Source organism: Musca vetustissima, unplaced genomic scaffold, assembly GCF_032173495.1.
Source record: "Musca vetustissima isolate MV318-11 ecotype Yass unplaced genomic scaffold, APGP_CSIRO_Mvet_v1 utg3185, whole genome shotgun sequence".
Lineage (NCBI taxonomy): Eukaryota > Metazoa > Arthropoda > Insecta > Diptera > Muscidae > Musca > Musca vetustissima.
This window is the reverse complement of record NW_026880239.1, coordinates 65,644-78,132: the sequence shown is the minus strand read 5'-3', so window position 1 is coordinate 78,132 and position 12,489 is coordinate 65,644. Positions and strand designations below refer to the sequence as shown.

The 12,489-nt window shown below is 37.1% G+C and overlaps 1 protein-coding gene across 1 annotated transcript; it reads right to left on the bottom strand.

Annotated features, from left to right (window-relative positions):
- Window positions 1-7,660: 7,660 nt before the first annotated feature.
- LOC133325712 (cuticle protein 16.5-like) lies at window positions 7,661-12,318 on the bottom strand. The gene is made up of 2 exons (XM_061534435.1): window positions 12,313-12,318; window positions 7,661-8,155 (listed from the first exon to the last, which is right to left on the bottom strand). Exons 1-2 carry the CDS (start codon window positions 12,316-12,318, stop codon window positions 7,661-7,663), a joined length of 501 nt encoding a protein of 166 aa, XP_061390419.1.
- Window positions 12,319-12,489: the final 171 nt, after the last annotated feature.

Below are 12,489 nucleotides of genomic sequence, written 5' to 3'. Positions count from 1 at the left end.
TAAGCCGAGGTTAAAACAAGATTTCCAATCGCGTCGGTCATATTTTATCCAATTTGAAATACCTTTTTCCGAGATGTTGTCTTCTACTTGATCTTTCCATCGGATTCGTGGCCTTCCCCTTCTGCGTGAACCATCACTTGGCTCACTTTTATATGCCTTTTGAGCTGGGGCATCTTCATTCATTCTCACAACATGGTCTAGCCAACGTAGTCGCTGCAGATCGATACGTTTGACTATGTCGATGTCCGAGAATAGATGGTATAACTCATGATTCATTCGACGGCGATATTCACCGTCGACGCAGATCGGCCTGTAGATCTTCCGTACAATTTTTTCTCATCTGATTGCACAAGTACCCATGCTTCAGATCCACACAACAGCAGGGGTAGTATCAGCGACTTGTAGTGAGTTTGGTCTGGCGAGAGTTGGCCTTGCTTTTGAGTTGTTTACTCAGACCATAGTAGCATCTGTTGACCAACATTATTCTTTTCAGGATTTCAAAGCTGATGTTTTGTTTATGGCGGTACCGACGTATATAAAATCGTTCACTACCTCGAAGCTGTAGTTTGCAAGTTCCACATGGTCCGAGTCTACTGACGTATTGGCGCGTCGATACCATCAGCTTGGCCTTATCGCCGTTTACTGCCAGACCCACTTTGGCAGGCTTATTCTCAATTCGTTCAAAGGTGGCTGTTACCGCTCGCAATGTTCGACCCATATTGTCGATGTCATCATCGTATGCGCGTAACATATGCTGTTTGCTGTACAGAATGCAATTTCTGTTCACATTTGCATCTCGTATGACATTTTCCCGCAGGATGTTAAACAGGCCACACGACAAACTGTCAGCTTGTCTAAATCCTCGTTCGGTACTGAAGGGCTCCGACAGGTCCTTTTATCCTGCATAGCCGTATTAATTTTGCAAGAATACCAAACGCAGACATGGCTTTAAACACCTCTGAACGGACAGGGCTGTCGAATGCGGCTTTATAGTCGACGAATAGGTGGAATGTGTCGATGTGTTTTTCGTGGGTCTTTTCCAGGATATGGCGCCGAGTTAAGATCAGGGCAATGGTGGATATGCCAGCCCTGAAGCCGCATTGGTATGGTCCAATAATGTCATTGATCATTGGCTTAAGTCGTTCACCCAGCACGCTGGATAGCACTTTATATACGATGGGGAGGAGACTTGTTCCTCTATAGTTGACACATATTGTCTTATCTCCTTTTTTGTGCACAGGATGCTGGATCATTGGGCATGCATTCATCTAACCAAATAGTACTAATCAGCTGGAGCATGCTCCTGACCAGCATCTGACCACCGGTCTTGAATAGTTCGGTTGGTAATTCATCTGCACCTGCTGCTTTATTGTTCTTCAGCCGATTAATTGCAACTTTGACCTCATCATGGTAAGGTGGTACACCCTCTGAAGAAGATTCCACAGAACCAATAAGAAATGTCTTTTGTGTGTTCTGGGGCATCTTTTTAAAATGCTCCCTCCAGATCCTCAACAGGCTATCTGTATCTGTCACTAGGTTTTCATCTTCATCTGATCGATATGCTTGAATCTGGTGCATGTTTTTTGCTGCCGCGAAGTCAATCAACCTCATCATCATCTGATCGATATGCTTGATTCTGGGCATGTTTTTTGCTGCCGCGATGTCAATCAACCTCATGTCGTTGTCAGATGTTTATTCATGGAGGCTGAATTTGTCTTTTTGTCTTCCGTCGGAGCATAGAATTAGACTGATATAGAATAAGACTGATAGCAATTCGCTCGTCTACTGGAGTGAATCTGGAGACTAGGTTTTTATTCTCCTATTAACCATAAATTCGCGGCCAAATTCATGTCTCGTTCGATGGCAGCTATAATACAGGGCGTAATCATCTGATTTACTTACGCCAGTCCCTTTCCATCGCATTTCCTGTAAGGCAATAATATCGGCTTTGTACTTCTTGAGTACGTTTGCGGGGGTCGTCAACATTAGAGGGGGTTTGGTTTTCTTTTTCATTGCTTTTTAATAGTAGGAGGGGTTTTCCGAGTGTGGGCAACTAACCCAGCCTCAACTCATTTTTTATAGTTCTTATGGGTGAACTCGAGGCCACATCAGCTCACTATTTCAACGGACGATGAAAGTATCTACCCTAAGTGACACCGCGGGGAGGTCAGTGTCCATAATATGAATAGGATGCAATTGTAGTATACGCAATGGAAGTGACATTTTAAATCGATCTTTTAAAACTTTTGTAGTCTATAGTATAGAGATATTTTTGTAAAACTTCATAATCTATTTGGCGAACAATACAAACAACTAAATACAAATCAATCATTGCAGATAAATGTTAATGACCACATGTAGCTCCAGGTTAAAATAAAAAAATAAACAAAAACGATGTAAACGTCATCGATACTACGTGCGTCAAATACCAGAAGCCCTGTAACCATATAACTAATTTTTACTAATGTAAAAAACAAATTGACCTCAGGGTTTTTGTGTAAAAGTAAACAAGAGTAGAAAAAAAGAAAACATTGCCCTCTAAACAATATCGAGTGACGTAAAGACTTTAAAAAGACCTGTTATGCAGAAAAAAATCGTCTGGATTAGCACAGACTATTCGACGCTCTTTGAAAAAAATAGATATAAGTATATTTCGTTTTAAGATTTATTGAAAAAGTTCTTGTGTTGTGACTTATTTTCTAAATTTATCACCAAAACAAATTACCTGTTTTTGTCGAATTTCTGTACCGCAAGACTTGCTGTAAGGTTTGTCATCTGCAAAAAGAGAAAATAATTTATTTCTATTAGTTTTAATGATTTGCAAAAGAATCGTGATCTGAGATATGAAAGTTAATTGCTAAATAAAAACGAAATAGATGATTTAATAAATTGGAAATTAATTCAAATTTTTACATTAATATATGTGGTCTTAAAGAAATTAAACCTGTTTTTTATAAGTGTGGTGAAACTGTATTCTAAGTCAAGGTTAGAAATTGTTTAAGAATTAATTAATTATTTATTCTGTCACTCGATGAGAAAAAAGACAACTGGACAATGTTTAATTGTTCTGGAATTGAAAATTTGTTTATTAATTGATCCGAGAAGTTGTTAACCATAAGATATATTTCAAAAGCCCCTTAGAGGTTTCTCTATTCCATTACAAATATTTAAATGAAAAATGCCGTCTCAGACCTGGCATATAGATGGCACTAATAAAATGGAGTCCATGTTATTGTAGTCGTCTTTGCAATATAGAGGATATACATATGTATATTCGAACACATTTTCTCTATTTCGAAATCCTCAATTGCCCGGAAAAATACCTCCTCGTAGAAATTTGGTAACGTTGATGCATGTTTTCACTGCGACTGTATTGTCTGTAACATGGCATTAGGACTTCTAGAGGGATTATAGACCTCCTCGAAGATATTTATACCCTTCACCACATTGTGGTACAGAGTATTATGTCTTTGTGCATATGTTTGTAACAGGCAAAAATAATCGAGATAGACCCATGGTTCCTTTTGAGAATATGCATAGAACCACTTTCTGAGTCGATTTACGCATGTCTGTCTATCCGTCCGTCTGTCCGTCCGTTTGTCCATGTATTTTTGTTAACAAAGTACAGGTCGCATTTATGATCCGATTTGGATGAAATTTGGCACAGTTCACATATTTGGCCCAAGGACGAACCCTATTGAAATTGGAGAAAATCGGTTTAGATTTAGATATAGCTCCCATATATATTTTCGCCCGATTTAATGTAAATGGTGTACCAAAGTCCCTATATGTCCTTCGATTTGCACGAAATTTGGCATTGCGTACTGGAATGAGTCTAGAATGATGTGTGTAAAATTTCATGAAAATCGGTTCAGATTTAGATATAGCTCCCATATATAGTTTCGCCCGATTTTAGGTAATTCATATTCATGTTAATTGTACACCATGGGTGTCTGATTGAGATTAAATTCTAAACAGTGCATATGTTTCAGAATGGCATGTTTAACGATTGAAGTTCGTTTAATTTCATGTCAATGTTCCTTCGAAATGCGTCGTCTTTTAGGATACCAGTCCAGTCCGACTTTACTACTTTCCTTACTGGTTTTTTGGTGAATTATAAAAAATGTTGTCCCGGCTGAAATCAAGGCCGAGACAAAATGCCGATTTAACCATGTTCGCTGGTGTAACGCTACATGTTTGGTATTTTCCTTGTTAAAATTTAATTTGATATTCATTCATTTGTTATTCGAAAGAACAGTCCATAAAGAATCAGATTCAAAAAGTAGAACCATACAATCGTCAGCTTTTAAGGTTAGTTCAATATTTGAAATAAGGAAATGGGCCGCTACTCTGAAAACTGGAGAATTTGAAAAATTTGTGTGACAAATCGCAGAAGACTTTGACATAAATCCAATATTTGGCGTTCGAACTGCTTCCATGATCTCAATATGACATAGCTACTGATTTCTGTGCTCTGATCTCAAGGAAATGTTCACAGGGAAGAATTTGTTTAAAAAATCGCCGAAGTGGAGACATATTTTAAAGAGAAAGCCAAATAGTATATAAATAATGATATCGACAATCTCAGTGATCGCTATACCATCTCAGAAAGGAATTGTGGTGAGTTCGATTAGGCCAATAAGAGATTTTTCATCTGATAATGAATCGATGTTATAATTCTCGCATTGAGTGAACGAGAAGGGAGAATATTTAACAACAGCCTGCCAACCTGCTAATAACAAAAACTTGAGATGAGATTTTCAGTTCATTCTTAAGTGGCTCTTTTTATACCCTCCTCCACAAGATGAAGTGTATATTAAATTTGTCATTCCGTTTGCAACACATCGAAATATTCACCGGAGGCCCCATACAGTCTGTCTGTTGAAATAGAGATCGTAATATTTGAGATAGAGCTATGAAATTTTTCACTCAATATTAGTGCAGTTTTTAGGGTAGACTCAATATAACAGTACCCCCGATTTTTGGTAGTTCAGAAGTTTTTGACTCGTTCTTCAACAAAATCAGATATTAATTGTTATTTTGGATTCACTTCGGCTATCAGATCTTCCTACGAAAAATGTTCAATATTGGCCCATGCTACGGCATAGCCCCTTTATAACGTTACCCCCCAATATTCTGTATTTTTATGGATTTGGGTTCATGTTTCTATTTAATTGATTGTAATTTGTTTTTTTACACCACAAAGATCAGTATTTCGGGAAGTTCGATCACTTGTCTCAATTAATTTGGGAGCAATTTAATATTTTGGGTTCTCATTGAGTAGAAAATGTCCCTAACAAAAATTATCAGCATTCGTCTATGTTTCCGGGTAGTTCCATATAGGAGAAGCCATTATTCGGTATTGTGAGGTTTTTAGGAAAGTTTTTTTGCCGAATTGGCTCTTATTTCATTGTTAGGTTTATGATGTTTCTACTAAAGTTATCTGGATGTTTCTACTAAAGTTATCAATATTGGTTCACTTGTTAGGGATCCCCCATATAACGCTATGGTTCGTGTTTCAACCAAATTTGCCCCAATTTTTTAGTATTTTTGCTTGATTTCAGATTTGAGCAGAAGGAAAAAAAACTGACCTATACAGAGACCGTGCTTGAGACCGGGTATGTAAAGTCAGGTTCGGTATCGGAATTTAAGTTGAAAAAATAACTTGACTCCAACTCTGAACTAAAGATATTTTCAAGGAGTTCAGCTGGATCGGATGCTTCAAAGCCAAAGCAACAAGTCAAGAAGTTTTTTTTTATTACCAAACGAATTTCAAATTTACAGGCTTCTCGGTTAAAAAAATGTAACTAGAGAGTTCAGCACACGAAGATGATTCTGTATTGAAAAAGTCCTTTTAGGAGTTATTTTATAGAACCCGTAATTTCACTTTGCAACCACTTGGTTTAAAGATATCAAATTAATAATTAACAAGTGAAAAAACGTTAAGTTCGGCCGGGCCGAACTTTGGATACCCTCCACCATAGATATACTGGCAGGTACTTGAAATGAAAATATATGGAAAAACACCAAAAATGGACCTATACCGACATTTCTACAAACCGATTTTGTAAACAATGTTTTTTAATAGAAAATTATACCCTCAGCCTTATGGCTAATTAGTGTGTATACACGGTGAAAATGTGCCTCATCGAAATATTGGTTCTAGACCCCATGTTTCTTTGCACCAAATCCATTTCAGAAAAATTTGATTTCATCCCATCTTATTATGTCTTCCAAACTTAGTCCGAATTTGGGAAATATCGGTCCATGCCTTCTGGTACCTCCCACACAGGGGCTACGGCTAAGCGTAAATGCGGGCTATAGTTCATTATCGAACCGTACGTTCTAGTTTTTTATCTCGATAATCTTCCACATACGGCTACAAAATACCAAATTTCAGTGATTTCGGCTGAAAAGCGCGCTCAAGAACCCCAAAATACCGAAATTTGAGGGTACTATTATGTGGGAGCTACAAGAAATAATGGACTTATATTTATAATTTTTTGTGGAGTGATTTGGTATCCAATAAGAACCCAATGCACCAAATTTCAGCGATTTCGGTTGAAAAACGCGCTCAAGAACCGCAAAATACCGAAAATTGGGGGTACCCTTATATGGGGGGCTACCAGAAAAAATGGACCCATATTTATCATTTTTTTGTGGAGTGATTTGGAACCTATTAAGAACTCAAAATACTAAATTACAGCCAATTCGGTGGAAAAATACGATCAAAACCTCCAAAAAATTTTAAATTAGGAGGTACCGTTATATGGGGGCTACCAGAAAAAGTGGACCTATATTTAAGAACACAATGTACCAAATTTCAGCGAATTCGGTTGAAAAACGCGCTCAAGAACCCCAAAATACGGAAAATTGGGGGGTACCTCATATGGGAGCTATGCCTAAACGTTGACCGATATATCCCATCCTCGAACTTGACCTGCCTGCACACAAAAGACAAACCTATGCAAAATTTCAGCACCCTATCTCAATTCTTTCGGAAGATAGCGTGATTACAACAGACGGACAGGGTAGAAAAAGGTAAAAATTTGAGACAGAACGATTATATTGAGACTTTGTAAAATGTAGACCGATATATCACACTTTAATATATATTTCCTAGGAGTAGTAGCAATGTGGAGCGATATTATAAAGCCCTAACTTAAATTAGGGATAAGGAAATCGACTAATCGATTAGTCGAAAGTCGATTTCCTTATCCCTAATTTAAGTTTTTGCATTGAAAAGTCAATCGTCTGTTGACAATAATACATATTAAAAAATAAATTTTTTGTCGGTTTTGCATTAGTCGGTAAAAGTCGAAAATCGATTTTAAGCAGATTTGACAAAAACGAAAGATCAAACTGTCGTTTCTTCAGTCAGAGGCAAAAATGGAAAAGTCTAAAAGTCGACTTTAACTCTCGACTACATATCCCTAAAATGGGGCGAACCCTATGCTGATTTTTTCTATAATTTTGACATGTGGCGTTATGACTTGTAGAATATTATTAAGACAGTAAAATATTTACATTTTCTTTTTCAAAAATTATTTATTTAATAAAAATTTAAAATAAATCCAAATTAGCAATAAATAATTTAACAAAATAATAAATTACTCAATTAACTAAATTCCTTTCGAAAATTATTCCCATACTAATTTCTCTAGAAACGATTACGACGAATGACACGACGGCGTTGGGTCTTATAACGATAACCATCAGCTTCAGAGAAGGAATGAGCTGGTGCCGAAGCATCGACATCATACGATTCATAGGATGATGAAGCGGCAGGAGCACCATAGTTATCAACGGGAGCAGCAGCATAAGAAACAGCTGGAGCAGAGGCTGCTGGTGGCAAATATTCAGCTGAAACTTCACGACGATGACGGCGAGCTGTCTTCACAACACGACGACGTTGGGTCTTGTAACGATAACCATCGGCTTCCGAGAAGGAATGTGCAGGAGCAGCAGCTTCAACTTCATAGCTTTCATAGGAAGCAGCTGGGGCGGCATAAGCTACTTCGGCAGCTGGAGCGCTGGCAGCCACACCATAACTGGCAGCACCAATAGCACCACCGCCACCTACATTGGGAGGCAAATATTCATTGCTAAGTTGAGCAGCAGCGGTGGCGAACAAAGCAAAGGCAATGGAGAGTTTCTAAAGGGAAACAAAAATTCGAAATTCAACTGAAGTAAGTCAAACAGCCAAATATTCGAAATATTTTACTAACCATATTTATTTTGCTATAACGAATAGTTGTGTTGTCTTGAAGATAACTGAGGTTAATGTTATTTCAACCGAAAGCCAATGCAGTTTTTATACAAAAGGTATATTTTTTCTTTTTCTGTTTTTTTTAATGATTGAAAATAATTATGTCTGTGAAAAAGGAAACACCAGAAGAATTGCAAAATATTGTTTCCTTAGTTAGACGATGAGAAATTCTACAAAGAATTGTGTGTTGGTTGCAGTGGAATAACCTCTCGCCGAACAAGTTCTAATGAAGACAACAATACATCATTGTCGGTTTGTTATGCCTTTCACAATTATGCTGCATAGAAACAGTCATAAATCGTATATACTGGATTTATGTCTACACTCCGCTGTGAAATATTATTAAATATATTTAAATAAATATTTGTTTTTTATTCAATATATAAATAAAAATGATATACTCATAAACGTTGGTTAGACAATTTCTTCAATAGAGGTTCATATGGTAAATTACAGTCACAGTCGATGGCGAAATATATATCGAGGCTAATTTTAAACATCCGCCTATATTTTTCGGCTGAGATAATAGAAATACGTCTGGAAGACATCAACACATTAGGGGGTTTAAGGCCGGGCCGAACTTTTTATAACCACCAGTGGTCATTACCTCTGTATGGGGGTCATTTGTGCACTATGACAAAACGAGCTATCTCACATCGGCTCAACATAACATTTGGACTGACCAAAAAGTAAAATTGATGGGTCATCCTTCATACAACTTGACTCCAAATAATGTACCTCAATAAAAAATACAATTGCCATCGCCAGGAATGCACCAAAAAGCAATGGAGCATGTAGCCTTTGAAAAGGAAGCAAATTCAACGATTTTTTGCAGATGAAATACATCAAAGCAAATTTTCGACTACTTCTTCGGAAAAAAATCATGTAGCGATTCTTCAATTCTGAGTGGTGTGCTATAATTTGTTTAGCTGAATTATTCTGGGAAATTCGAAAAACGAACAGTAGAAGTGGAATTATTGTTGACAATGCGAGCTCCCACTCATCGGCTTTAACCAGCACATTTTATGACCGATCAAAACTTGAAGTTAATGGCTCATTCAACCCTGACTAAGCACCCAATGAGTTCTGTGGTCGATCGTGTATAACCTCCACCATGTGGTGTATATTGAAAATTGCTTTAAAACATCGGGAATTTAATATTGGGAATTTTAGCATTGGAAAATGCCTGAAAATACCGAAAATTGGGTGGGACTTTTATATGGGAGTTATGTCAAAACAGGAGCCTGCAATGATCATTTTCTGGGGTGGAGTACAAGCAACTACATGTTTTACCGAAAATTCACATGGTTATTTATATTGGAGTTATATCAAAATTATAATTTTCCCAGAGCATTCAAACCCCTAAAATTCTGCCTTAGGGCCTTATCGGTTGGAAAATACTGGAAATTAGGAATACAAGTTTCAAAATACCCAATATTGACCTTTATTTCGGGTCTATGTCAAAACATTGTATCAATCGATCATTTTTTACGTAGGCGTATGCCAGCCTCCAAAACCCCGAACGGGCTTTTCGGTAGGAAAATGAGGCCAAATATATCTAAAATTGGGCGGGATCTTTTTATGCGGGTTTTGTCAAAACATTATCCAAATGATAATTTTCTCTATATATGTATGTGAGCCTCAAAAAACCTTTTAAGCCAATATTATAGCCCTTACGGTTGGAAAATGCTTCAAAAACCGAATATTGGGCGGGACCTTTATATGGGTCTTATAATATTTATATGGTCTTATATTATTTATATTCTCCGCAGATATATGACAGCCTTTAAAACCATTAAATGCCAAATTACAGCCTTCGTAGTTGAAAATTTGTCTAAAATCCAAAAGCCAAATTGAAGCACTTTTAATTGGTGCAACAGCAAGCATCCTGGCAGTATTGGGGTCTCTAACGTGATTTTAACAGACGGACATGCCTAAACACAACCTTTATTCTGAACAAGAATATAAATATTTTTTTACCCTTCACCACACTGTGGTACAGGGTATTATGTCTTTGTGCATATGTTTGTAACAGGCAAAAGGAAACGAGGTAGACACATGGTTCCTTTTGAGAATATGCATAGAATCACTTTCTGAGTCGATTTATGCATGTCCGTCCGTCTGTCCGTCTGTAGATGTTAAATTGTAAACAAAGTACAGGTCGCATTTATGATCCGATTTGGATGAAATTTGGCAAAAGTCACTTATTTGGCCCAAGGACGAACCCTATTGAAATTGCGAAAAGTCGGTTCAGATTTAGATATAGCTCCCATATATATTTTCGTCCGATTTAAGGTAAATGGGGCACCAAAGTCCCTCTATCTTTCGATTTGCATGAAATTTGGCATAGAGTACTGAATTAGGTGCAGAATGATGTGCGCCCAGTTTCAAAAAAATCGGTTCAGATTTAGATATAGGTCCTATATATAGGTTCGTCCGATTTAAGGTAAATGGTGCCCCAAAGTCCCTATATATCATTCGATTTGCAGGAAATTTGGCATAGAGTACTGAATTAGGTCTAGAATGATGTGTGTTAAGTTTCCTGAAAATCGGTTCAAATTTAGATATAGCTCCCATATATAGTTTCGTCCGATTTGATGTAAATGGTGCACCAAAGTCCCTATATATCATTTGATTTGCACGAAATTTGGCATGGAGTACTGAAATAGGTCCAGAATGATGTGTGCCAAGTTTCGAGATAATTGGTTCAGATTTAGATATAGCTCCCATATATAGTTTCGTCCGATTCTATGTAAATGGTGCACCAAAGTTCCTATATATCTTTCGATTTGCATGAAATTTGGCACAGGAGATTTGTATATAGCTCCCATATATAGTTTCGTCCGATTTAATGTAAATGGTGCACCAAAGTCCCTATATATCATTCGATTTGCACGAAATTTGGCATAGAGTACTGAATTAGGTCCAGAATTATGTGTGCCAAGTTTCGAGATAATTGGTTCAGATTTAGATATAGCTCCCATATATAGTTTAGTCCGATTCTATGTAAATGGTGCACCAAAGTTCCTATGTATCTTTCGATTTTCATGAAATTTGACACAGCGTACTGAATTAAGTCTAGAATGATGTGTGCTAAGTTTGGAAATATCGGTTCTGGTTTCGATATAGCACGCACATATATATATATATATATTCGTCCGGTGCACCAACCTTTTAATGTTTGTCCGATTAACACGATTTTTTGCACAACGTATCAAGTTGAGACTTGAATAACGTTATTGCGTTTTGTTGAAATTGTTGTAGATGCTGTCATAGCTTACATATGTATTTCGAATGGATGTATGAATGAAATAGCGTCTATTAATTTTTCTATAAGCCGTTTTTCATAAATTTGTCCCATGGTACGAAGTCGACTTTAAATCTGCCTGAATGAAATTAAATTTATCATAGGTTGCAGAAAGACTTGCGTATGTTCCTTGGAGGGGATACATTTGTACAATATACCCAAAGTGGTGAAGAGTATTATATAGTCGGCCCAGTCCGACTTTACTGCTTTCCTTACTGGTTTCCTGTTACTTTCTCCACAAAGCTTCGCCATCTTACTCGGTTAGTTGCCGTTGTTTTTGCATCTTCCTATGTAAGGATATTTTTTTCTTAGTTATTGGATTAGGGTTCACCGACAGCTGTTTCTTGTCGACCTCGATTTCTTGATCCTTGGGGATTCTATTCTTGTTATGCTAGTGATATTTAAGGTGTGGCCAATTAATCTCCAATTTCTGTACTCCAACGTTGGTGCGAAACGGTTGGCCTATGTTCCCCTTCCTCGTACATCACCATTATTATTCGGATTATTTTCTAGGGTATTCCCTTTTTGGTCAATGCGTCTCTTATGAAAGTTCGTCTGGTGGTATCCAAAGCATTCTTGAAATCGATAGACAGTAGGTTGCTATTACCTCTTTTCAAGAATCAGGAATATATACTCAAACCAATCTTTCAATGTGTTAGAAATGGAATGAAAAATTTAATATACACTCCACTTTATGTTGAAGGGTATAAATCGTTGTGTCTAATAGACACCATACACCCATGTTCATAAGCACCATCCTTGACGCTTGGGCCGATATAGACCAAATTTTAGGTCAAGTTCAACAGCTAAATAAACCTATGACTTCACACAATACTACTAATAGAACTGGATCAATTTTTAACAGAGGTTATTGAGCAGTAATTGTTGAAGACATATTGAGGTCCTTTTTTAG